Source organism: Aquarana catesbeiana, linkage group LG08 (genome assembly GCF_042186555.1).
Source record: "Aquarana catesbeiana isolate 2022-GZ linkage group LG08, ASM4218655v1, whole genome shotgun sequence".
In the NCBI taxonomy this organism is placed as follows: Eukaryota; Metazoa; Chordata; class Amphibia; order Anura; family Ranidae; genus Aquarana; species Aquarana catesbeiana.
The window spans coordinates 107786847-107814039 of NC_133331.1; the positions used below are offsets into that span (position 1 = coordinate 107786847).

Genomic DNA, 27193 nt, shown 5'->3' on the forward strand with positions numbered 1-27193 from the left:
TCTTTTTCTTAGTTTCTGTTATAGAATTTTGCAAACAAATAATTTTTCTTTATACATTTAGGCCAAAATGTAGTCTGCTACATTTCTTTAGTAAAAATAACCCAAATCAGTGTAAATGACTGTTTCTGTGAAAGTTATAGAGCCTACAAACTATGATATATACAGTATAGTATATTTGAAGATTAATCTGATTTACTGACTGCCTATCTCCTTTCCTGAGGCCCTAAAATGCCAGGACAGTACAACCCCCCCCCCCCCCCCATGACCCCTTTTTGGAAAGTAGACACTCCAAGGTATTTAGTAAGAGGCACAGTGAGTTCTTTGAAGCTGTCATTTTTTAGTCAAAATTTTCAAATTTTTTTACATACAGTCACCAGAGCAATACAGCATCATCCTATGACTGGTGTGGCAGTAATCAGAGATATTAACTGGGGACAGTTCTTAAGAAATAAAAAAAAAACATTTAAATTATATTTTATTCACTTTTTTTTTACATTTTTAAAAAATATATAAATACAGCCCATTGTTTTTAAAGTGCCTGTACATACAAACACGTAAACATGTTCAGCATTTAGATCAGTAAAATAAATACAAAAATCTGCATAGCTGGACAGTGTTTTACAGGCGTATGCACAAATACATGTATAGGTGTGTACAACACATCCCAACAAAAGCTAGATGAATTTTTCACATATATGCACAAAAACACACAAATATGTGTATTTACTTTACTGCCTATCCTCCAGTTTTATGCAGGAAATTTCTGCCAGGAATCTGATGTTGATACTTATTAAGTTCAGAACACTACAACCCTTGGAACAGTATTTTAAACAAGCCAAAATGCCTTAATGCCAGAATTTGGAATTTGGAGCTCAGATTTTGGACTTTGAAACTAAAAATTTTGAATTCAGAACTCATAGAAACATAGAAGAGTGATGGCAGAAAAAAGACCAAGTGGTCTGCCCCATAATTCTTATTTTATTTTTTACTTTTTTGTCTAAATTTGAATCTGTTTGTCTCAAGCATGTTTGAATGCACTTACTCTTGACTGTCTCAATACCCCTGCTGGAAGTCTATTTTAAACATCAACTACTCTTTCACTAAAATAATTCTTTTTTAATATTAATTTTGAACTTTCCTCCTGCTTGTTTGAAATCATGCCTGAATTCTTGGCTTCTTATTGAAAATATTGCCCTCCTGAACTGTATTCACACCCTTGATGTATTTATAGGTTAAACTCGAAATTTGGAATTCTGAACTTGGTATTCAGAACATGGGATTTGGAACTCAGATTTTGGAGTTAGGAACTCAGGATTTGGAATTCAGGACTCAGAATTTTGAAATTTAGAACTTAGAATTTGGATTAAGAAACTCCGAGTTTAGTATTCAGATCTCAGAATTTAAAATTCGAAAATGGTAGTTCAGTATTCAGAACTTGGAATTTGAAATTTGGAACTTGGAATTTGAAAGTTGGAACTCAGAATTTTGATTATGGAACTCGGAGTTTAGCATTCGAAACTGTGACTTTAACATTCGGAACTCGGAGTTCAGTTTTCAGAACTTGGAATTTGGAACTCAGAACTTGGAATTTAATAACTCGGAACTTGGAATTTGAAACTCAGAATTTTGGAATAAGGAACTCGGAATTCAGAACTCAAAATTTGGAATTCAAACTAGAAATTTAGATTATGGAACTCAGAGTTTAGAATTTGAAACTTGAAATTTGGAATTCAGAATTCAGAACTCCCAAACATGTTTGAATCCACTCACTGTTGACTGTCTCGCTACCTCTGCTGGAAGTCTATTCCAAGAATCAACTACTCTTTCCTCCTGCTAGTTTGAGAGCATGCCTCTGTGTTCTTGATCTTGGCTTCATATTAAAAATATTGCCCTCCTGAACCATATTTGCCGCCTTGATGTATTTAAAGGTTAATCTCGGAATTTGGAATTCTGAACTTGGGATTTGAAACACAAATTTTGTAGTTAGGAACTCAGAATTTGGAATTCCAAGCTCGGAATTTGGAACTCAGAACTTGAAATTTGGAACTTGTAACTTGTAATTTGAAATTCAAAACTTGGAGTTTGGAACTCAGAATTTTGGAATTTGGAACTCTGAATTTGGAAATCAGAGCTCCGAATTTGGAACTCAGAACTCAGCTTCAGCTTTCAGGTTTATTTGTCAAAAGCCTAATCTAACAAGCTGAAGTTAGATGCTGATTGGATGCAATGCACAGCGGCACCAGATTTTCCACTCTGCAGTTTTAGATTAAATCAACCCCATTGTGACCACTGAGTCAGTTCATTTAAATGCCTAAGGCCTTATTCACACCATATAAACTGATACAAAAAACACACACACAGATTTTGGGCTTGTTCACACCCTGTGCAGGGACGTACATTTTTCTAATGTGGGTATCTGCAAGGACACATAGAAAACAACTGTTTTCTGTGTACTCTGTTCACACAATAACATTAGGGTCATATGAGGGTTTTTTGTCCAAAAAAAATCTGTACATGATACCAGTGTTGTAGTGTGAACAGGGCACGTAGAAAACAATTGTTTTCTTTTTGCCCTTGCAGATACAGGTGCAGAAAAAAAAGCACATTTCTGAACATGGTGTGAACCAGGCCTAAGGCTCTGATGCACCCAGTATGTATTTAGCTAAGTTACACTGAAAGTTCAATTGTGCTTTAAGAAATGTTAAATATAATATAGAAGGGTTTTACATAAGTTTTCTTTTTTTATGATCAGGTTTAAAATGAAAAAAAATTTAAATATATTTTCAGATAGGGAAATGTGCAAAATGTAATATTATGGATTTCCATAGGCAGCCATTGAGGGTACATGTTAGTTTCTCTGTTAAAAAAAATCTGTGATGGCATGTGTCAAGGGTGCCCGCTCTCCCCAATATTCTTTGTACTTTCTCTGGAGCCCTTTTTTATGTACTGTTAAGGAATAATCCCAATATCAAGGGCATCCAAATACATGATAGGAAATATAAACTTGCCGCATATGCGGATGATATGTCATTCACTCTGACAACTTCAACTATTTCCCTCCCCTGTCTTCTTCAAGAATTTCATAACGACGTTGCGCTATTTCATTTAATAATTAAATGTTAAAAATTATAGGCATGGGATGTAGTGGTTCAATATCTAGATTACAATCTTTTTTTAAATTTAAACAGGCCCTTTTTGTCCTTAAATACCTATTTATCTCACGCAGACTCCAAGATACATATAGACTAACCTTGGGAACATCCAAACCTTACATAAGAAATGGCAGACAGGAAAGCACTCTTGGTTCGACCGCTACATTATTTTGAAGATGACAAATTTACCAAACTTTCATACTTTCATATTTACTTATTTAATTACCAATTCATATTCCCCACTACTTCTTTTATTCCAACTCCAAACCCTTCACTAATTTTGATTGGCCCAATAGACATTCTCATATAAACTGGTAAGTACAAAAATACCATGGTGGAATTCCTTTGCCTGATTTGACCCTATATCACACAGGTTGTCACCTTGTATGCTTGATAGATTAGAATAGACATACACAAAATGTTACGATCAGGCGTCAGGCTCGAAGACCAGTTGCTATAGCAGTTGCTGGACTACCACTGACCAGCAGGATAGGTACACAGGCAGTCACCCTGGCTGATGACACAGGCTCACCGGAGGTACGGAATCTAAGTACTAACTGGTGTTCACCAGAGCTCCTGATGGTGGAGATGGATTTAGCTCCATGTCAGTACCAGGTCACGGTCCTCAAGATCGCCCCACCAGGGTGTGAGCAAGTCCAGTAGCGGATGAGCAGATAAGGATCAAATGACAGTGTGGTCAGTAAACAAGCCAAAAGGTCGGTATCGAGTAGTTGCAGGTTGGGATCAGGCAGTAGAGTAGTTGAGGAACAAGCCAAGTGTCGATAACGAGTGGTAGCAAAATACAGACGGAAGCAGGGAAGACAAGAGCAAGGCACTGGCTGAGAAGACACAATCATCTGGCAAAGAGGAAGTGCTGAGACAAGGCTTATATAGGAAGTTCATGGGAGGAGCAAGGAGTTCAAGGTTTAACAGCAATCAAGACACAAGGCAGGGTTGTCCAATGGATCAGGCAGGATTCCTCAATAGATCAGGCAGGGAGCTGTCCAGCATCTCAGATAGCTCAGTGAAAAGAGTCAATGCCTGACACAGAAGAGGTCCCAGGTTTGAGCCCAGGTCCTGACAGTACTCCCCTTCTCTCAAGATGTTCTCTGGACATCCTAGGGCTGGGTTTGTGAGGAAACCTCTGGTCAAGTTCTCTTGTTAATCTATGTCAGTGATGGTAAACCTTGGCACCCCAGATGTTTTGGAACTACATTTCCCATGATGCTCAACAACACTGCAGAGTGCATGAGCATCATGGAAAATGTAGTTCCAAAACATCTGGGGTGCCAAGGTTCGCCATCACTGATCTAGGTGTATGAACGTTCTCCTCAGGCTCCCAAGAATTTTCTTCTGGCCTATATCCTTCCCATTGGACCAGACATTGTAGCTTAATTCTAAAGATCCTCCACCACAAATTCTACATCACCCTGTACCTCAACAGGTGGAGGAGGTGGAAGAATTCTTCCAGAAAAAGGATTTTGATGAAATGGTTTAAGTAGTGATATGTGAAAAACAGGGTGAATTGTCATACAGTCAGGAAGTTTTAAGCGAAAGATAACCGGATTGATTTGAGCAGAAATCTTGAATGGTCCTACAAACTTTTGGCCCAGCTATGCAGACGGAACATGGACCTTCAAATTTTTGGTTGATAACCAAACTTTGTCACCCACATGAAAGGTAGGGAGTGATCTGCAATGTCTATCAGCAACCTTCTTGTAACATTCCTGAGTCTCCCTCAAAGTCTCGATACATTTCTCCTGAATCTCCTGCAAAGTAGTTAAATCTGCTGGTAACAGAAGGAATTGGAGTTGAGATAGGAAGATCAGGAATACAAACTAGATGATATCCGTTGTTTAATGAAAAAGGACTTTGAGAAGTGGAGCTATGTTTAAAATTGTTATAAGAAAACTCTGCTGTAGAAAGATAATCCACCCAGTCATCCTGAAGATAACTGACAAAAAATTGAAGGTACTGCTTCAAGGTTTGATTGGTCCTCCCAGGTCTGACCATTAGACTGGGGATGAAAAGCAGATGACAGATTAACTGTTACACCTAAGGCTGAGCAAAAGTTTTTCCAAAATTTTGAAGTAAACTGTACTCCTCTGTTAGACACCACATTGTCAGGAATTCCATGTAGTTTAAATACTTCTCGAACCATTAACTCAGCAGTTTGTTCAGCTGAAGCTCCCCCTAATGCCCCATACACACGGTCGGATTTTCCGATGGAAAATGTTCGATGGGAGCCTTTTGGTGGAAATTCCAACCATGTGTAGGCTCCATCGGACAGTTTCCATCGGAATTTCAGTTGCACAAAATTTGAGATCTGGTTCTCAAATTTTCCGACAACAAAATCCGTTTGCATAAATTCCGATCGTGTGTACACAATTCAGAAGCACAAAGTGCCACGCATGCGCAGAATAAATTACAAGACGGAAGCACTCGGTCTGGTAAAACTATCGTTCGTAATCGAGATAGCACATTCGCTGCAATTTTTTAAATAGTTTAATGTTGCACATTCTCTTCTACTTTAGAATGCTACAAGAATTAAGTTGTTTTGCTGCTCATATTCAGACAGAGTTCTCACAAACTGATTTCTTTATTATTTCTTGTGATCTCATAAATAATATAATTTTTTTTTTCGTCAGATTTCCATAAAAATGTTTATAATTTTTGTTTCTTTTTTTTTGTTTTTTTTTTTATCAAGATCTACATTTTTTTTCCTAGTGCTCGCCATAATATTATTTCTTGTTTTGTGTGTCACATTACCACAACACCATTATTATCTTGTATTTTTTAACCTCAAGGAGGTTGGCTGGTATTGGTGTCCCTTGTTAATTTCACATTGTATTTAGGAAATGTACCTGCCTACTCACAAACAAACTGTCCTTTTTGAAGTAAAACACATAGGCAAGTATTTCTGAAACATAAATAGCCATTTATTCTGGGTCATAACAAAATAAAGAGGAAGGCAACGCTGGAAAAACTGCTGAAATTGGCGAAGCCTTTGTACCCCAGGGCACACATCAATTATTTTACAGTGAAAATTGGTGGCCTGAGGAGTCCATATAATAGTGAGCACAATCCGGTCCAGGACTACAAAACATCAGGAACAGCAGCAGATGAAGTATTTGTCCCCAGGCTGTGGTCATACAACAGCCTGCATCTTTTGTCAGACCAGACTGAACCCAGGCCATCACTCTCTGGTCTTCCTTACACGCTTCCTTCCAGGCTGTGGCTCTGGTGTTGGAGTTGTGGCAGGAGGTGGAGGAGGAGGACCATGGTTCAACTCACAAAGTGGCTTTGGCTTCTGAGTTCGCCCCTCAACCCCTTATTTAGGGCTTGTAAGATCATTTCCTATCAGGAACCATGAATCAGACCGTGACAGAAGTATAGTTAAATCACACTTGTTTAATAATAAAAATAATAAGGTAAACAGAGTAAGCGTAGTCAAAACAAGCCAGAGTTCAGTAACCGGATTGGGTAGTCAGCCAAGCAAATGTCAGAGAGCCAGAGATAAACATAGTAGTACAGCAAGCAGTGTTAGGAGCCAGAAGGAATGTCAGCCTAGCAAGTCTTCAACAGGAATGCAGGAGAAAGTTTCTGTGATGTTGACAAAGGCGAAGGCAGAGATCAAGTGAGCTGGACGGCTTTAAGTAGGCAGGACTGATGAGCAGAATCAACAACAGCTGGGTAACTGTGGAGAGAGATGGGAGCTGGCAATTAGCCAACAGCTGAGTGGCCAGCTCAGAGAAGGAAGGGCTGAGCCCAGCCCTGACAGTACCCCACCTCAACTACCCCTCCCCCTCGGAGGACCACCGGACTTGAGGGGAAAACGTCTATGGAAATCACGGAGGAGGACAGGGGCATGTACATCCGAGGATGAGACCCAAGAGCGTTCCTCCGGACTGTACCCCTTCCAATGCACCAGGTACTGTATGCGCCCACAGAACCTACGGGAGACAACAATGGATTGTACTTCATACTCCTCATGGTTCTCAACCTGTATAGGCTGAGGACGTGGCACCGAGGTGGTAAAGCGATTGCAGACCAAATGTTTCAATAAGGAGACATGAAACACATTTGAGATGCACATACTAGGAGGAAGGTCCAAGGCGTAAGCCACTGGGTTAATCCTGCGAAGGATACAGAAAGGCCCAATAAACCGAGGTGCGAACTTCAAAGAAGAAACATGAAGTCGGAGGTTGTGAGACGACAGCCAGAATTTGTCCCCAACCTGGTAGGAAGGTGCAGGCAGGCGTCTGCGGTCAGCATGGAGTCTGTACCTATCGGTAGCATGTTGCAAAGCCTCCTGAACTTGTGCCCAAGTGGAACAAAGACCACGGAGATGCTCCTCTAATGCAGGAATACTCTGCGGAACAAACGAGTCAGGCAACATGGAAGGTTGGAAACCATAATTCACCATAAACGGGGACAATTGGGAAGCAGAATTCAAGGCACTGTTGTGAGCAAACTCTGCCCACGGTAATAGGTCTGACCAGTTGTTATGATGGTCAGAAATATAGCAACGTAAGAATTGCTCCAAGGTCTGATTGGCTCGTTCTGCGGCCCCATAAGAATGCGGGTGATATGCAGAGGAGAAAACAAGCTGAATTCCCAACTGTGCACAAAAGGCTCGCCAGAACCGGGAGACAAACTGACTACCCCTGTCCGAGACAATCACCTTGGGTAGCCCATGTAAGTGAAAGATCTCCCGAGCAAAAATGGAAGCCAGTTCCTTAGAAGTGGGCAACTTCTGACGTAGAATACAATGACACATCTTTGAGAACCAGTCAACCGCCATAAGGATAACAGTGTTGCTTTGGGAGTTGGGTAACTCCACAATGAAATCCATAGACAGGTGGGTTCAGGGCCTCTCTCCATTGGGTATGGGTTGGAGGAGGCCCACTGGAAGGTGTTGTGGAGTCTTACTCTGAGCACACACAGAACAGGCAGCTACGAAGGCAGTTACATCAGCCCGTAGACTAGGCCACCAGAATTGTTGGGAAATGGCCCAAACGAGTTGATTCTTCCCAGGGTGGCCAGCTACCTTGGGAGAATAGTAAGTCTGGAGCATGGCAGTACAGAGACTCTCTGGGACAAAGCAGCGGTCACAAGGTTTCTCAGGAGGAGCATGGACCTGAGCAGCAAGAATTTTGTCACCCAAAGGAGAAGCAAGACTGGTGTGAACCGTAGCCAGAATACGATCAGGAGGAATCACAGGAACCAGAACTGACTCCAACTTGGAAGTGGAGGAAAATTGTTGTGACAAGGCGTCAGCCCTTACATTCTTAGTACCTGGTAAGAAAGAGACAATGTAATTAAAACTCGACAAGAAAAGAGCCCATCGCACCCTTCTGGAAGAGAGGCACTTGGCCTCAGATGAGAATGTGAGATTCTTATGGTCAGTAAAAATGAGAACAGGCACAGTGGTACCTTCAAGGAGATGTCTCCATTCTTTCAGGGCTAAAATGATTGCCAACAGCTCTCTGTCACCAATCTCATAATTGCACTCTGCAGGTGACAATTTCTTGGAAAAGTAGCCACACAGATGCATAGCGCTCTCAGAGTTAGGACGTTGAGACAGAAGGGGCCAACTCCAGTCTCAGAAGCATCAACTTCTAGGTTAAAAGGCAATGTAGAATCTGGATGTGCCAACACAGGAGCAGAAACAAAGGCAGCCTTGAGACTCTCAAAAGCTTTAATGGACTCCGGAGACCAACTCTGTGGGTTACCGTCCTTTCTGGTCATATCAGTCAGGGGCTTGACCAGAGACGAGAAGTTACAAATAAACTTCCGATAATAGTTGGCAAAGCCCAGGAAACGCTACAGAGGATGTAAACCCACGGGTCGGGACCACTGTAGGACTGCCAAAAGTTTCTCTGGGTCCATCGAAAAACCAGCAGTGGAAGTGACATAGCCCAGGAATTTAACCTGTTCACGATGGAACTCGCACTTCTCCAGTTTACAATAGAGATTGTTTTCTCTTAGTTTCTAAAGCACACAACAGACATCTGTGTGGTGGCTCTCCAGGGACTTGGAAAATATGAGGATATCATTGCGATAAACCACCACACATAACTGCAACAAATCTCAGAGGACATTGTTAATAAATTCCTGGAAAACTGCCGGGGCGTTACAAAGGCCAAAAGGCATTACTAGGTACTCAGAATGGCCTGTTCGGGTATTAAATGCAGTTTTCCACTCGTCGCCCTCCTTAATCCGCATGAGATTGTATGCCCCTCTCAAATCAAGCTTCGTGAAAACCGTTGCTCCCTTGAGGCGATCAAATAACTCTGTAGTCAATGGAATCGAGTAGGCATTCTTAACCATGAAACGACTGAGACCCCTATAATCAATACAAGGTCTCAGTTCACCGCTCTTCTTCTTCACAAAGAAGAAACCAGCACCAGCAGGAGATTTGCGGATGAAACCTCAAGAAAGTGCGTCTGCAACATACTCCTCCAAGGCCTTATCCTCCAAGACCGACAAAGGGTAAACCCGGCCATTAGGGGGTATGGCACCAGGTTGAAGGTCAATTGCGCAATCATAAGAACGGTGTGGAGGCAAACTACCAGCTTGATCTTTGTCAAAGACATTGCTAAAATCGCAGTACTCCTCCAGCAGGGAGGAGAGTGAAGAGGTGCACAGGACCTTGGCTACCTTCTGGAAGCATATCTCACTGCATTGTGGTGACCAGGAGAGAACTTCAGCATGGAGCCAATCAAAAGAGGGGTTGTGCCTCTGTAACCAAGGATAACCAATAACCAGCGGAAACCTAGGTGAGAAATTAACTTGGAATCGGATTATCTCATGGTGAAGAGCCCCTACAGCCATGGACAATGGAACCGTCTCATGAGTCACATGGGCAGGCTGTAGAGGTCTCCCGTCAAGAGCGTCAATGGCAAGTGGAGTGTCACGCAGCTGCAGCGGAATTGAGTGCTGCGATACAAAGGCAGCATCATTGAACAGGCCTGCAGCCCCAGAGTTGATTAGAGCTTGTATCTCGATGGACGACTCAGCCCAAGAAAGGGTGACCAAAACCAGGGCCTTATCCTTCTGGATAACTGGGGATGAAACAACGCCACCTAAGGTCTGTCCATGACAGGACCTCAAGGTTCTGGCGTTCCCTGGACGGGTAGGACAAGACTTCAAAAAGTGACCTGCCTGGCCACAATAAAGGCACAATCTCTCCCTCCTCCTAAAGGCTCTCTCATCCACAGAGAGATGCGTGAAGCCCAAGTGCATGGGTTCATCTTCACTGACCGACTCGGTACCAGGAGGCATGGGAGGTGAGGGAGGAACGGGTGGGACTGCAAAGCTCAGAGGCAAAGATAAAGGAGGCTTCCGCAAGCGCTCCTTAAAAGAGAGTCTTTCTCTGAGTCTGGAGTCAATGAGGATGGCAAACGTGATCAACCTCTCCAGCTCAGTGGGTATATCTCGGGCTGCTATCTTATCCTTGATGAAATCTGAGATACCATGAGAAAAAGCAGCCACGAGGGCCTCATTGTTCCAAGCAACCTCTGCTGCCAGAGTACGGAATTCAATGGCGTAGTCGGCAACAGTTCTCGTACTCTGTTTGATGGACATGAGGCACTTGGCAGCAGAAGCGGAGTGTGCGGGAATGTCAAATACCCTTTTAAAGGAGGCCACAAAGTCAGGGTAACTCAAGACAACAGGTTTTTGCGTCTCCCATAGAGGGTTTGCCCAGGCTCTCTCAGAAAGCAAAGATATCACGAAACCTACTTTGCTTCTGTCCGTGGGAAATGCCTGGGGCAGCATCTCAAAGTAAATCTCAACCTGGTTGAGAAACCCTCTGCATTGAACTGGATCGCCCCAAAATCGCTGGGGAAGTGGAGCGGAACCAGACATAACTCTTATAGAGGCGGGTGCCTGCACAGAGACTGGCGCAGCAGCAGGGATGGCCTGCAACTCAGGTTGTACCAGAGCAGCCACAGTGGGAGTTTCCAGGTGAGTCGTGTGACTCTGGAGCGTTTGTAACTCTATGGCAAACTGATCCATGCGGTGATCTTGCTCATCCAATCTGGAAAAAATATTACCAACAAGTGAATTGACTGTCTCTTCTGAATTCATGGCCTTCGCCTACTATCAGGAATCATGAATCAGACCGAGACAGAAGTATAGTTAATCACACTTGTTTAATAATAAAAATAATAAGGTAGAAAGTAAGCGTAGTCAAAACAAGCCAGAGTTCAGTAACTGGTTCGGGTAGTCAGCCAAGCAAATGTCAGAGAGCCAGAGATAAATGTAGTAGTACAGCAAGCAGGATCAGGAGCCAGAAGGAAAGTCAGCCGAGCAAATCTTCAACAGGAACGCAGGAGAAAGTTTCTGTGATGTTGACAAAGGCGAAGGCAGAGATCAAGTGAGCTGGACGGCTTTAAGTAGGCAGGACTGACGAGCAGAATCAACAACAGCTGGGTAACTGTGAAGCGAGATGGGAGCTGGCAATTAGCTGACAGCTGAGCGGCCAACTCAGAGAAGGAAGGGCTGAGCCCAGCCCTGACACTTCCTCACATAAAAGGCGTTGGCCCTCCTCCATTTCCAGCATTTTGCAGGCTGTCATGTAGGCATAGTCCTCTTGAAGACTGGCGGGGGGTTTCTTAGGGCCGCAGTAGCCTTTAGAAATAGGCCAAGTGCTGCCTCCTCCAAGTTACTCCTCTTCCTGGCACTTTTTTGTGGAAAGATGAGGGGAGGGACCTAGGATTCGGGCAGGCTACTGGGTCCAGCCACCTCCTGGCTGCCACATACCCCCACCACCTCCTGGCTACCACTTGTTACGCAAGTCTTTTGACAGTTCTTTTCTACTCCTCATGGCTCAAAATCTTTCATACTCAGTGCATCCACGTGAGAGCAAACAAACTCAATGACTATTTATACACAGACACTAATTTAAAAAGCCACAGATGTGATAAATTAACCGTTAATCGCCATTTTAACCTGTGTGTGTCACCTTGTGTCTGTATCAAGGCCAAACATTCCAGGGTATGTAAATTTTTGATCAGGGTCATTTGGGTGATTTCTGGTATCAATATGATTTAACCTTAAATAAAATCTTTAAATCTGATTTATCCTTAACCTCCCTGGCGGTATGATTATTTCGGATTTTAGGTGCTGAAAGCGGTACCATTATTTTGCATGGAAATTTGGCGTTTTATATTGTAGGTCTGTAAATCTTAACAATAACACACTTAAATCTGTCCAAACCAGAGTCTAGTAGATATCCCGGGTATGATAAAGTTTGAAACACAAAAACATAAATTATAATATAATAAATAAAAATAAATAATAAAAAAAAAATAAATAAAAAATAGTAATAAAATAAATTTCCCCACAATTCACTATCGCTCAATTCTGCAAGTGTTCTAATTTACTATCGCTGTTTTCTAGCTGGTCTAAAGCCACTTTTGACGTAAAGGGACACTTTTTGGTTGCTATGGACAATCTCCAGTTTCCAGGCAGAAAGAACAGTATATATCATATAAAACTGCATGCAGGGCATGGGCCAAAGCACTGGGGACAAAAGGGATGTGAAATCATTTCATACAGTACTGTAATCTGTAAGATTACAGTACTGTATGTGTTATGATTTTTACTTTTTTTTAATTTGCCGCCAGGCTCCGCCCCCATGCGTCGCGCCGCTCGCAGGGAACGTAGCCTGGCACGGAGAGGCTTCGGAGGAGGACGGAGCCCTCGGACACTGCGGGTGACATCGCAGGATCCCGGGGACAAGGTAAGTAACGCCGCCCCAGGATCCTGCAATGCGATCCCGAGTGTGGCTCGGGGTTACCGCTAATGGTACTGAATTTTAACCCCGAGCCACACTCGGGAAAACCGCCAGGGAGGTTAAATAAAAGACAGTTATTTGGCCTGATCAGTCATATTTTCAATAGCAATGCCAAAAGTTCACAATTTCTGCCAGGGTATGCAAACTTTTGGTCGCAGTTGTATCTCAACAGTGAAAAACATATAGATTCCCTTTTAAGGGGCTTTCTACTTTAAACATAGAATGCTCAATCCAATCTCCAATCTTTTGAGAATTAAAAAAATCGTATTTTGTATAGCTCCAAGGATTGATATAAATTAATCCAATCACATGTTTTGTCTTAGTAGCAGAAGAGCAGCCTGAGCTTAGAATGCCTTTCATTGTTATTTTTACTAATAACAGGTCTGTGTCTCACACAGACCTGCAATAAATCATTGGAAGGTGACCTTTAAGGTTTAGGAGCCTGTAATGCTGCCATGAGCGCAGTGGTTGAGTGAGACAGAGCAGGTTAATATCCATAGCAATAACAAGTTGTGGAAGGCATCCTGTAGTTTTATACAATGTTTATTTATCCATTACAAAGGGGTGATTTTGTCACTTTTCCAACTCCCTCTTAATATGTAAATTACAATATAACTCCCAAATTAAAAAAAAAAAAAAAAAACAACAACAACATAAGCATCTTCTAACCTCCACAAATCCCATTTAAAACACCCAATCAATCCATTTTTGTGACACCCATTCTCACTTTAACATCTGATCTGGAGGTAAAATGAAATAGAGCTACCTTTTGCAGAAGATATTGATTGGGGTTGAATTTCTAAAGGCAAAACAAATAAAGCCTAGGTTCACATTTTTGCGCTTCTGTATAGGTGAGTTTGTGGGGGCACAGCAGCTTATTAATTTGAATGGGCTGCTGTACCTGTGGGAAACATGGGGGAAAAAAGTCCCCAAACCTTTTTTAAAACCGCAATCAAATGTAACCCCATGGTGCTGCGGCACCATGTGATTTTAAGCACCCGAAGGGGCGCTGTGTTTTCCAATATGTGGGGGGTGCCATTAATTCTAAAGCGTAGCTCATTTTGCCTATGGGTCAGGAAAGGCATGCCGTTAGCATGAGTTCCCTCAGGCGCATAAGTATGAACCATCCTTAATGCATATTTACTATTCAAAACGGATGTTATTAAATAAGATAAACCTGTGTACAGTTAGAATACCCAGTCATGTGCAGGGATATTTTTTAAAAAAATGCATATTTGCTAATACATGATTGTTTGAAGTAAACACAACTTCGCCTTGTTTACTAAGTTCAGTGAGCATTTACTTTGCAAAATTAACACTTATTTTGATAAGCAAATTTTCACTTTGATATGTGAACATCCTCCTGTAATAAACCAACTCCAATGTTTAATATTTGTGTTTGTCTTTAATACCTACAGCAATTATTTTCAATGCTCTGATATATATAAAAATGACATTTTTCAATTATAAAAAGGAAGAAAAGCAGCGCCGACCTAAGTGTAGTACTGTAGCATAAACATTTATTACAGGTTAAAATACACTCACTCAGAGTAAGGTAGATACAGGCACATCAAGTAAAAAATCCGTCCGGGAAGCTGTGTGGTGGGCAGCAGGGCTCCACAGGGGGCGATCCTGAATGCTGGAGTGTGTTACACTTGTCTCCTTGTCCCGTCTGACGGCGCAGGTGGTAACCAGTGTCACAGGCTGGGTTGAGACAGGCACAGCGTGGATCGTCTGTTAAGTTGTATTTCCCGGGTATCAGTGACGCTGGGGGCGTGCACGCGTTCGGAGCATGCGTGCTCCTTCATCAGGCATAGCGTCCATTAAATTGGGAAGAGGTATAAGAAGGGCGGGCGGGCCAATTGCATCATTTTTCTTCCTTCTTATCTCCCTCCAAAGGTGAATTCTGCCCTTCAAGCAAGCTGCCTCCTGTGTTTGTATCTGCATCTCTCCCCCTGAAGTCATAGACCTATACTCTGCATTCCCCCCTCCCCCCCCTCCACTCATTTCATCCCAGTTTTTATGAATGGACTTTTGTTCATCAACCCAGCACCATCCCAGGACTTTTTTTTTTTTTTTTTTATCATTTTTTATCATTTTTCATATTTCATTTTTCATTTTCTATTATCATTATTTTTATCATATAAATGTATTGTAACTCACACATGACTGTTATTTAAATTGATATCTTTTAATTAGCTATTTTTTATTTTTTTATTATTTTTTTATTTTATATAACTTACTATCCCTTTGTATATTGCTCACCCCTATCCATAGCTGTCGTCCCCTAGCACAACAAAATATTGTAAATTATCTCATATTTCAATTATGTGTGTTTCATTTCCAGAGAAAACATCATATTGATTTACTCAATCCTTGGTATATGGACATGGAGCATGTTACAGTTCCCACTTGATCTGGCTGGTGAGTACTATTTGCAAGCAGCATTTTAATTAGATCCTAATGAAATTATTTACTGCTACAGTATATCTGTTTATTCTTTTGAATTAAAAGAGAAGTGTGGGATTAAAAAAGCAAACAAACATTTATACTCACCTAGATGGCTTCAGCATCGATCTAATGCTGCAGCTGTCCCCCCACTGACTCTACACTGAGAATTGAGCGATCACATGACTGCTGATAGCTCAGTTCTCGTGTCCACTCTGAGCACAGAATGATGACTGATTGTCATCAATCTGTGCTCTGCCCCTCCAGCATTAGAGCGCCAGGCTTTGGAGGGGGCGGGAGTGGCTGGCTCAGACTCTCTGCGGGGCACTGAGATGCTGAACCAACTGTTGGACAGGCATGTGGGCGGATGCCGACATTATAGTCAGGATCCCCTGCAGAGCTCAGACTCAGCCTCTATGGCATCAGCTGACAGCAGGCTTTAGCCCGCTGTCGGCTGAACCTGGGTTGCAGGAGTTAAGAACTAAGTGCACTCCTGTGACCCACAGGAGAAGCATGACCAAAAGACAGAATTTTCTGAGCGTATGTACCCAAGTCCGTTGGACAAAAGTCCAAAGTACAAGCACGCATGCTCGGAAGCAAGGGTGAGCCAGAAGCGGTCGGTCTTGTAAACTAGCGTTCGTAATGGAGGATTAACATTTATGACATGGCAAATTATGAAATCTTGAAATGCAGTGCACATTCTCTTCTTCTTTAATGGGATAATAATGAAGCTACTTTGCTGGTGATACTGATGGAGTTATTGCAAACAAATTTTCAAAGGCTTTTTTTTTCTAGTGATATCAAGAATAATTTTTTTTTTTTGGGCAAGTTACCACAACACCATTATCCCGTAGTTTTTAAGATCAAAGATACAACTATGTTGGTGTCCCTTGTCAATTTTACATTGTTTTTTTTTAAATGCAACTGCCTACTCCCAAACCATCTTTTGAAGTAAAACACATAGCCAAGTATTATTCTACACAATTTTTTTATTGTGCATTAAAAAAGAAAACAAATAAAATTAGACATGCTATCTGCCAATAGAACTTAACCAAAAAGTGCATTCTATGCATCCAAAAATATAGAAAATATACCATTATTATATTAGCAGAAGGAGCCCAAAGGGTGGCGCTAAAGAGCTAAAAAACCATGTAGTACATTACTACGTTCATGACTGTTGGCCAACAATTGTGTGCCATGTGCATGCAAGGCAAGTTTGGGCCAATGCCCTTCGGACAAAGGTTCATTACCCATGGCCCCACTGTATGTAACCACCCACTCTTGTTCTCACTTGAGATTGATTGGGGACTATTGATTATAGGATTTGTAGTGTGCACAGAGCAGTGTACCTGACTGCAACTAACATGCACTGCTAATTCCAAACAAATAGGAGAGGTTTGGGAGTTCACAGAGGACATTACAAGGAGGCAAAAAATTACAGTAAGTAACAATTTCATGAAATGTAGAACAGAGTTTTTAATCACTTGCCGACTGCCCGCCGCCGTTATATGTCGTCACTTTGAAGAGGAATATCATTGTTATGGCAGCAGCTAGCTGCCTTAACCCCACGATCCACTTCTTCAGCGGGCGGTCAGCTTTTAGGATTCGCTCGGAGATCACTTTTATTGGTGGCGGGAGAGGGCTCCCCCCTCCTGCTGCGCTCCGGTGCCCTCTGCTGCTTACCGGAGATGTCGGTAGCGGCAGAGCTGAGCGGATACTTCTCTCTGTGTGGTATGGCACTGAGTAAGATGGCCCCCACCCGGCTCCATACCATTGCAGGGTGGAAGCAACGTCAAAACATCACTTCCGCCCATAGCTCTTAAAGGGGTTAAAACCCCTCTTAAAGGGGTTGTAAAGATTCATGTTTTTTCACCTTAATGCATCCTATGCATTAAGGTGAAAAAATGCCTGTCCGTGACTGGCCCCCCAGCCCCCCCATTTTACTTACCTGAACCCTCAAACTTGTCCCATGGGGACGAGCGGGCGCAATTTTGAAGCATGACATGTTGGGTATCAATTTACTCTGCGTAACATCATCTTTCACAAAATAAAAAAAAAATGGGCTAACTTTACTGTTGTCCTATTTTTTAATTCCAAAAATGTATTTTTTGCAAAAAAAGTGCGCTTGTAAGACCGCTACGTAAATACGGTGTGACAGAAAGTATTACAATGACCGTCACTTTATTCTCCAGGGCACAGGTGTCAAACACAAGGCCCGCGGGCCGAGTCTGGCCCCCCAGGCCATTTCATGTGGCCCTCACACCTCTCCTGCAGCTGCAGGAGAGCTCCAGCCCTCCTCTGGACCTCCTCCAGACCCCTACTTTCTGCTTTCAAGCAATGCATCCAGCTTCTTCCCAGCAGCAGCATGAGGAAGGGGTGCACTGTGACGTTAGGGAGAGTAGGGGACTCAACTTCTGATGTGGGGTGGCTCTTGACATCTAATATAAGGGGAGAGGATGCGCTGGACATCTAATCTTACAGATACAGATATGGTGCTGATGCGGCCCACGATAAAGTTGAGTTTGACACCCCTGCTCTAGGATGTTAGAAAAAAATATATATAATGTTTTGGGGTTATAAGTAATTTTCTAGCAAAAAAAAAAAAAATGTTTTAAACCAGTAAACACCCAATCTCAAAATTAGGCTCTGTCCTTAAGTTTTTAAGTAGTCAACGTATATAAATTATTTTTGGAGAATAAGGATATTGTTTGGAGTCAATTTAAAGTACTGTTTAAGTTGACTCTATATGAACATGGGAAAATGGGAAATTCTGGAAAAGGTCAGTGGGGTGAATGACTGTGCCAGGGCATGGCCATAATGGGTTTCTGGACTCAAGACACAGAGTGAAGCTTAAAGCTGTTATGGATTCTAAAACGAATGATGTAAGTATTGTACCATGTTATTACATGTGCATTGCAGATACTATCTCTGCCACAGTCACCTGCAGCACCCACCAGTCTTCCTTAAACTGGTACTGCTCACCTTAACAGGGGAACTATTTGCTCATGACCCCTGCTTGGGGTGAAAGAATGCAGGTGTACTGGGATTGGGCAAACTATAAAGAGAGGCATTATGGCTTAGGGGTGACAGGGCAGCAGTTGCTTGTACACCAAAACTGTGTGACATTAATTGAGAACAACTAGGAATGAGGCAACAGTAAGTCATATCTGATTGATGGGGACATCATAGTTACTTAACTGACTACAGCCATGCATATCAGTATCTTTAACTCAAAGAAGGTAACCATCACATGTTCTCCACACTAATAAACACACTGAAAAGTGCGTACAACTGCAATCTGGTCATCCAATTCCCAAGGAAACCCCCCAGGCCCATATCCCAGTGATCTCCAAAGAAGGGAAACACCCATACCTATGTCAAAGGTACCATCCGATATCTCTACAGAATGTAGATCCTCAAATATTTATGAAGATCTTAATCACTAGACTGCTTCCTCATATCACTAAATTAATCACTAAATTAATACATCCTGACCAAGTTGGGTTTACCCTGGTTGAGATAACACGCAAAGAGTTCTCAACGCTTTCCACTTCCCCTAAACAAGGCATACTCTCTTGGTTTCCCTATCAACTGAAAAAGCATTTCACATAGTAAATTGAGAATTTCTTTACACCACCTTGAAGTATGTCAGTTTGGGTGAGGGGATGCGCAAGTGGCTGACCACTCTCTAATCTAGACCATCGGCTATGGAAAAGGTCAATCAGGTAACTTCCGAAACTTTTGACATACCTAATGGGACACTACAAGGCTGTCCACTATCAAAACTGGTATTCATACTTATACTTATTTTGGAGCTCTTTTTGCACACAATCAGATCCCACACAGATATCCATGGTCTTCAAACCAACCTAGATGCTCAAAAATTGGCAGCCGATGCTGATGACCTGATCTTCTTTAGAACTTTGCCATTAATTTTCCTCCCCAACTTATAAGGTGAAGTAAACAGCTAAGGCTCTCTCTCTAAGTCAGCAGCTATGAAAGTGGAAATGGAAACAGAAATGTGCGACCAAATCAGTGCACATTTCTCATACATTCCTTGTCTTGGAACTAACATTCCAATAATCTTCAGATGAGTTTTTGAATTGAATGTCAGCCCTTTGGCTAAATCATTCAAACAAGATTTACAAAGGTGGGACAAGGAGGTGTTCATTTGTTTTGGCCGCAATAAGATTTGTAAAATTCACATTCTCCCTTGGCTGTTATATTTGCTGCAGACCTTCCCATTGTCTTATCATTGGATTTCCTAAAGGGTTTGAGAACCAAGTTCCTTAATTTTGTATGGAGAGGCAAGCCTGCACACATTAAATGCTTAATTTTAACCACTTAAGCCCCGGACCATTTGGCTGGCCAAAGACCAGAACACTTTTTGCGTTTTGGCACTGCGTCACTTTAACTGACAATTGCGCGGTCATGCGACGTGGCTCCCAAACAAAATTGACGTCCTTTTTACCCCCAAATAGAGCTTTCTTTTGGTGGTATTTGATCACCTCTGCAGTTTTTATTTTTTGCGCTATAAACAAAAAAAGAGCGACAATTTAATAAAAAAAGCAATATTTTTTACTTTTTGCTATAATAAATATCCCCAAAAAATATATAAAAAACATTTTTTTCCTCAGTTTAGGCCGATACGTATTCTTCTACATATTTTTGGTAAAAAAAACCGCAATAAGCGTTTATTGATTAGTTTGCGCAAAAGTTATAGCGTCTACAAAATAGGGGATAGTTTTATGGCATTTTTATTAATATTTTTTTTTTTTACTAGTAATGGCAGCGATCAGCGATTTTTATCGTGACTGCGACATTAAGGCGGACACTTTTGGCGCTATTTTGGGACCATTCACATTTATACAGCGATCAGTGTGATTAAAAATGATTACTGATTACTGTGTAAATGTGACTGGCAGTGAAGGGGTCAACCAGGAGGGGGAGCTGCAGGGGTTAAGTGTGTCCTAGGGATGGGGGGGTGGGCTATGTGTGACATGACACTGATCACCGTTCCCGAGTACAGGAAGCTGTGATCAGTGTCAGTGTCACTAGGCAGAACGGGGAAATGCTTGTTTACATCAGTATTTCCCCGTTCTTCCTCTCTATGAGACGATCGCGGGTATCCCCGCGGACATCAAGTCCGTGGGACCCGCGGTCGGACTCACGGAGCTCACGTGCCCACTATCTGGACCTCTAGAGATCACCTACAATAACGCAATTTCGCGCAGCGGAGCCAACTTGCTGCAGTAAAACTGCAGCTGGTCCGCAAGAGGTTAACCTTATCAAAGACTGGGGGGGCATGGGGCTTAGGGACATGGTCAAGTGTCATAAAATAACCCACAAGATTCCTCAACTGGTGTACCTACTCTGACCATATACCCTGGGTTAAATTGGAACATTCACTGATTGATACCCCATTAGAGGGTCTTCCGTGGCTTTAAAAATCCTCATATCACACAACTCTTAACAAACATATGCTAGTAACTGCAACCCTTTGAACCCCCAGGGGAATATTACCCTTGCCTAGCCCTATGCTCCCTATGTTGGGCTCTGGAGCTTTTAGACATGCCTTCTCCAGCCCACAATTTAACGCCCTCATGCTAAAGGGAATATTTCACATCTCATTTCTCAGCAGGCATTCGCCCTTTGACCAGAAGTAAGTTGGAAACAAAATTCACGCCTGAATTGGATTTTTTACAGCTGGCCCAACTGAACAGCTTCTTACACAACCTCCCTGAGTCTCATATGACAGTATGCACTCCCACACAGTTCAAACAACTGTGCCTTGACATTTTTCCCATAAGACACTCTTTAACACTCTTTTATTTTTACCTGACTGTTAGTGGGCCAAGGTCCCTAAAGCTCTGAGAAGAAGACCTGGGAATTGTGTTCTCCCAAAATCAAAAGTGCCATACAGTCCTTTTCACTCACAAAGCCTCTAGTGCTTGTAAATATCAAGAAAATAGCTACAAATTACAAACCAGGTGGTACAGGACACAGATGAGATTTACTAAAACTGGAGTGTGCAAAATCTGGTACAATCTGGTATTGTCAAAGCGTAATTGAACAAGCTGAAGTTAAAAGCTGATTGGCTACCATGCACAGGTGCACCAGATTCTGAGTGCACCAATATTAGTAAATCTACCCCCTAGTGTGTTCCATCAGATGTTCCAACAAATGTCCAACGGTTGTTGGAGGTGATTACAAGCAAAGCAAATGCTCCTATCTTTCGGGATAAAGACCTATAGGGATGTGCCATTTAATAGAACTTCTACAGCTTACCTATTGCATGATACCCCTCTTTCTATTTGGATATATAAGAGCACATTGCTCAAACACTTCCTCAGTGCTACTAAGGCCTGCATCCCAGCAATGTGAAAGCAAAGCTCCCCCCCCCCCCCCCCCCCCCACCATTGCACAGTCGCAAGCTAGGATCTCAGAAATACAAAAAAATGAAGCAGCTCACTATGACTCTGAGGGAGCAAGAAGATAAATTAATTTGTCACAGCCCTAGTATTTCCCAGTATACATTGAGCTGGTTGCTTGGCCAGATCCATGCCTTCTTTGTGGAAATATGCTGGCCCTCTCTCCAGCACCCCCCTCGCCCCTCTTTCCTTATCCTGTTTTCTCCCCACTTCAGCTTCACTCTTACTTTTTAACTACTTTCTTGACCTTTTCAGTTTGTAACAAAAAAAAGAAGGTAACTCAAGTAAAAAGATGGATATATTTGTGTATTTATGTATGTCTTACTCTGTCATGGTACATCATAATGTACATTTTGCATGCCTGTAATTTGCTATACATGTCTACATCTTGGATTGTTCTTCACTCTTGAATACAGAATTTATAAACATGCTGAAAGGACACTTTAGGGTGGGGGTAGGCAACCTCGGCCCTCTAGCTGTGGTGAAACTACAAATCCCATCATGCCTCTACCTCTAGGAGTCATGCATGTGATTGTCAGGGTCTTGCAATGTCTCATGGGACTTGTAGTTTCACCACAGCTTGAGGGCCAAGGTTGCCTACCCCTGCTTTAGGGCAAAGTCATTTAGCCTGACAGTATGTATATCTTTAGAATGTGGGAGGAAACACCCAGAAGAAACCTAGAATAAGACAGGGAGAAAATACTAACTCCTTGTTGTCCCAGGTAAGATTTGAATCCTGAAACAAGAGCTGGAAGGCAAAAGTGCTAGTTGTTATTTTTGACTTATATGGAATTAAGGATTTTAAGGTAAACTATACTACTTCTGGTAAGTATAACAACTGTCTGTGATTCACTTTTTGATTTAGTTTAGGATTCATAGCCTATTAAAGCGAAAGGTATGCCGGTTGCTAGTAGCAAATTGCTGAATCATATTAGTCGTGAAGTAATAATGGTAGATGTTCATCTGTTGATCTAGCATTATTCTGTTATTTTCTAATTTGGGTCTACTGTTCTTTTATTTATAGTACAAAATATTGGATGCCAACAAGGATCATCCTCCAAGAGGCGCCTGTGTTTACTGCTCTGTAGATACAGTGCAGACCTTTGGAACATTGGAATAACTCTACTGATTCAAGATGGTCCTTTTCTCATATGCCGTATCATCCTAATGGCCTATTTTGGTGTGGTTAACCAAATGCTGGTGTTTTTTGCTGCCAAAAATGCCCTGGTTGTCATGTTACAGCTTTATCGACTTATAGTATTGTTAATAGACTTCCAGTCTTCTTTTGAAAATAATGACAAAAAAGCAAAAATGGAGGACAGCTGCTGTGCGTGTGAATCCAGTGATAATCAAGAAGAAGTAATCAGCAGTGTTGATATTGAAACAAGGAGCACTGAGAACAACAGTACAGCTATTACTCTTGATGAACCAGAAGGACAGTTGTAAAGTTTGTATGGATTTTGTGTGCATCTTCTGAATTCTTGTAAAGTGTACACTGCACATGAAACACTCTCACTGATGAGTGATAGCGCTGTTGTACATGAACTAAAATCTCCAGCATATTAAAGGGGTTTTCAATATGTCTGTGATGTCATGCTGATGTCTTCATTTGCAAAGACTTTTTATGTGAAATCATGCAGTCAACCTGTCATTTCATTTCAAAATATTTCTTTTGAAGACCCCTTTGGTGTGATGGTAATGCCTTAGAAATTTGTCTTCTAAGTTCTTCACTACTTACCTTTTATAATGGAGCATGCTAATGAATTCTGTTCATACATGGCATTTACTGTATTAAATAAGTACTGTTAGATAAAGATAAAGAAAATCCAAACCAAAACCCACTGATGTTCTCTTGAGTAAACATTTTGTTCCTATGAAGTCACTGTGTGGTCAGAATATTTGGAAATAAAAATGTGAAGTCTAGTTTGTGATGTTTTGTCTATGTGAAGAATGTGATAAGTCGTCTTCTAATGGGAAATGAAAAAGACCACTATCGCAAAAAATACAGTATTTTATTCTGATAAAAGTATGTGGTTAGTACATGTAATGATAGCACAATGTGTGAATTATTTTTAAATTTATCGTGCCTTTTTTTTGTTCTTCCACATTTAAACCAAGTTGTCCAGCAAAATGAAAATGGCAGGGTTTGGGACAAATTTTAACAATGCCATGGGTGCTTGCAACAATTATCATATTTATAGTTTAACCGCTTGCTGACCGGCCGCCGTCGATTGATGGCGGTACAATGGCACTCCTGCGCGAATCGGCATAGCGGTACGGCGGGCACTTCAAGGAGTATAGGGGGCGCGCACGCACTCCCACCACATGACGGTGGAGCCGATGTGCATCGCCGGTGGCCACGATGGCCGCCGGCTACCCGCGATTGCTCCAAAGAAGGACAGAACGGAGATCTGTTAATGTAAACAGACAGATCTTTGTTCTGTCAGGGGTGAGGAGAGCGATCTGTTGTTCCTAATGCTTAGGAACAACAATCGGTCTCCTCCCCCATTCTCCCACAGTTGAAATTACTCCCCAGACACACTTAACCCCTTGATCACCCCCTAGTGTTAACCCCTTACCTGCCAATGACATTTATACAGTAATCAAAGGCTATTTATAGTACTGATCAGTGTACAGTATACAGTACATGTCAATGGTACCAAAATAGTGTCAAAAGTGTCTGATCTGTCCACCACAGTGTCGCAGACCCGATAAAAATCACAGATCAACGCCATTACTAGTAAAAAAAAAACAATTATTATAAAAATTACACAAATCTATCCCCTACTTTGTAGATGCTATAACTTTTGTGCAAACCAATCAATTTACGCTTATTACGATTTTTTTACCGAAAATATGTAGAAGAATACATATCGGCCTAAACTGAGGAAGTAAGTTGTTTTTCTTTATCGTACATCACGGGACACAGAGCCATAGTAGTTACTATGTGGGTTATATAGGCCACCTTTATGTGATGGACACTGGCACACCCTAAGACAGGAAGTTCACTCCCTATATAACCTCTCCCATTACTGGGAGTACCTCAGATTTTCGCCAGTGTCTTAGGTATTGGTCACGAGTAAAGATGTGCTATGCTGAGCTCCACTGGAGTAATCCTTTGCTGGGGCAAGCTATGCAGCCAGATCCATTCAAAGTGTCTTTTCAGGCCGTATTGAATGGTACCCGGGCCTCATGGTGGAAGAAACGAGGTTTAGCCCGTAACGCTTCTCTTGTTTGAGAGCTGGACCCCGGGATCCAGCGTTTTGTTTTTTTCAGCCATAAAGCTTCCCGGCAATGTGCTTTACGGGTCCAAGGGTGTGGATCTCCCGATAAAAAGGGTCCCCAGCCCTTGAAGGTTTTTTAATGGAGCCCACCATGAAGGGTAAAAATTGGACCTAACTGGTTTTACCACAGAATCCCTGCAGCGGGATAAGGTAAGTGGAGATTCCTAAGGAATTTAAAATTTTCTTATGGATTGTCTCCTTTAAAAAGTAAATGTTGTCATGCCTAAAGTCACCACTGGGGGCTGTATAGAGCACGTACCTTGTTCATGCTTCCATTCCTCGCTCTGTGTCCACAGAAACTGCAGGCTTCCTCTGGGCTAAGCAGTCCCAAGCCTTGGTAAGTTGATGGAGGGGGGATTTTTTTTCTAAAAACTTCCCCCACCTGGGCAGAAACTTTTCCCCTTTCCGGAATAGGTAGGGGAAGCCCACAGAGGTCGGCGGATGCCGATCCGCTCTTTCACCGCCTCAGCAGTGGGTGCAATTTCGGCGGTTCTCCATCTCCTTTCCTCGCCACCACCCCCCACCACACATGCAGATCCCATTGGATTGGAGGCCCGCTCTCGCACAGGAAAACGCTCGCTCTTTTTTTAAAAGAAGGGGGCGCGGTGGGAAGACGAAGGTGGCGTGGCTTAGCACGGTGTTGGCATGCAGCAACGTCCAGGGTGGGACTACATGATAAAAAGCGCCATTTGCAGTCTGCAGGCTGATGGAGGGACACAAGAGCAGAGGGGGGCATGTAAGTGGTGACACAGGCATTTCCTAGGCACATTTACTGAGCATTAGGCTGAGCATTAATAGCAGCTGCAGTTGCTCAAGCAGTGGGTGCAATTTCTTCTGGCAGTACCTCTGCATTTGTGCATCGGGCTATGAAGGGGGGTAGAAACACCCCAAAAAAGGACACAAAAGGGTCTCCCTTAGGTTCTAACCCTAGATTCATCTCTACAATGTCATCCTCCCCTGAGAGATCTGGGGTGGCTGGTCAGAGTGAGCCATCGGGGTCATCAAATGTTGCAACTGTTTGCAACACTGCAGCCCCTGTCTATATTACTGAGGAGGTTTTTTCCTCACCTATGATGGGATTGGAAGAAAGGTAATTGCATCTTCCCAAAGTGGGACAAAACGCGACAGGTCCCCTTCCACTACCTTCATCTGAGGGGTCAATTGCAGAAGGACCTCCTTCAGCTTCACAATCTGAAAGATTGATGGTGCAATCTCTTACTGAAATGGTCCGCTCCACATTTATGCTACCCTTAACTGAGTCGGTTGGTAAGCCCACTTCTTGTTTGGGTTCACTAAAGCCTCCTCAAGCTGTGCATGCCTTTCCTGTCCATTCATTGCTGGAACAGCTTACGTATTCTGAGTGGGATCACCCAGATAAGCATTTTTTTCCTCCCAAAAAGTTTTCAACACTTTATCCTATGGAGGAAAAATTCACTAAGAAGTGGGAGATACCAGCAATTGATGTTGCTATATCCTCTGTGAATAAAAGTTTGACTTGTCCAGTAGATAATGCTCAAATGCTTAGGGATCCAGCGGATAAGAAATTGGAATTCCTGTTAAAAAATGCATTTTCTTTGGCAGGTTCAGTGACTCAACCTGTTGTGGCAGCAATTAGGGTATGTCAGTCCTTGAAAGACCAGTTTAAACAGGTGCTCAAGGTTATCCCTGATCAGCAGGTCCAGGATTTAGCCGAGCTACCAGGGGCTTTATGTTGCAATAGACGCTCTGAGAGATTCTATTCTTCAGGCCTCACACCTTACGCTTGGGCTGGTACATACGCGTAGAATCCTATGGTTGAAAAATTGGTCAGCCGAAGCACCATGCAAAAAACTCCCTGTTTGGGGATGATTTAGATAAATACATCCAAAAAATTTCTAGAGGAAAAAGTACCCTTTTGCCAGTTAAGAAAAGGAGTAAAAATATTTTATTTAAACAAGGTCCTTCTCCAGTGCCAGGGGCATCAGTCTCCAGGCAGTCACGACGGCCTCCACTGTCAGGTTCAAGAGGTAAACCTCAGAGTCAACCGCAGGGACAAAAGAAGTCTTGGGGGAGGAAACCTACAAAACAAAATAC

The 27193-nt window shown here is 42.4% G+C and overlaps 1 protein-coding gene across 1 annotated transcript in view; it reads left to right on the top strand.

Annotated features, from left to right (window-relative positions):
* The window catches only part of TMEM26 (transmembrane protein 26), a 110507-nt gene extending 86748 nt beyond the window's left edge, over positions 1 to 23759 (top strand). Inside the window, exons 5-6 of the mRNA XM_073596265.1 lie at positions 15305 to 15381; positions 22861 to 23759. Coding sequence (XP_073452366.1) covers positions 15305 to 15381; positions 22861 to 23282 — 499 coding nt within the window. The 3' untranslated portion in view covers positions 23283 to 23759. The remainder of the gene's footprint in view (positions 1 to 15304; positions 15382 to 22860) is intronic.
* The last annotated feature ends 3434 nt before the right edge of the window (positions 23760 to 27193 follow it).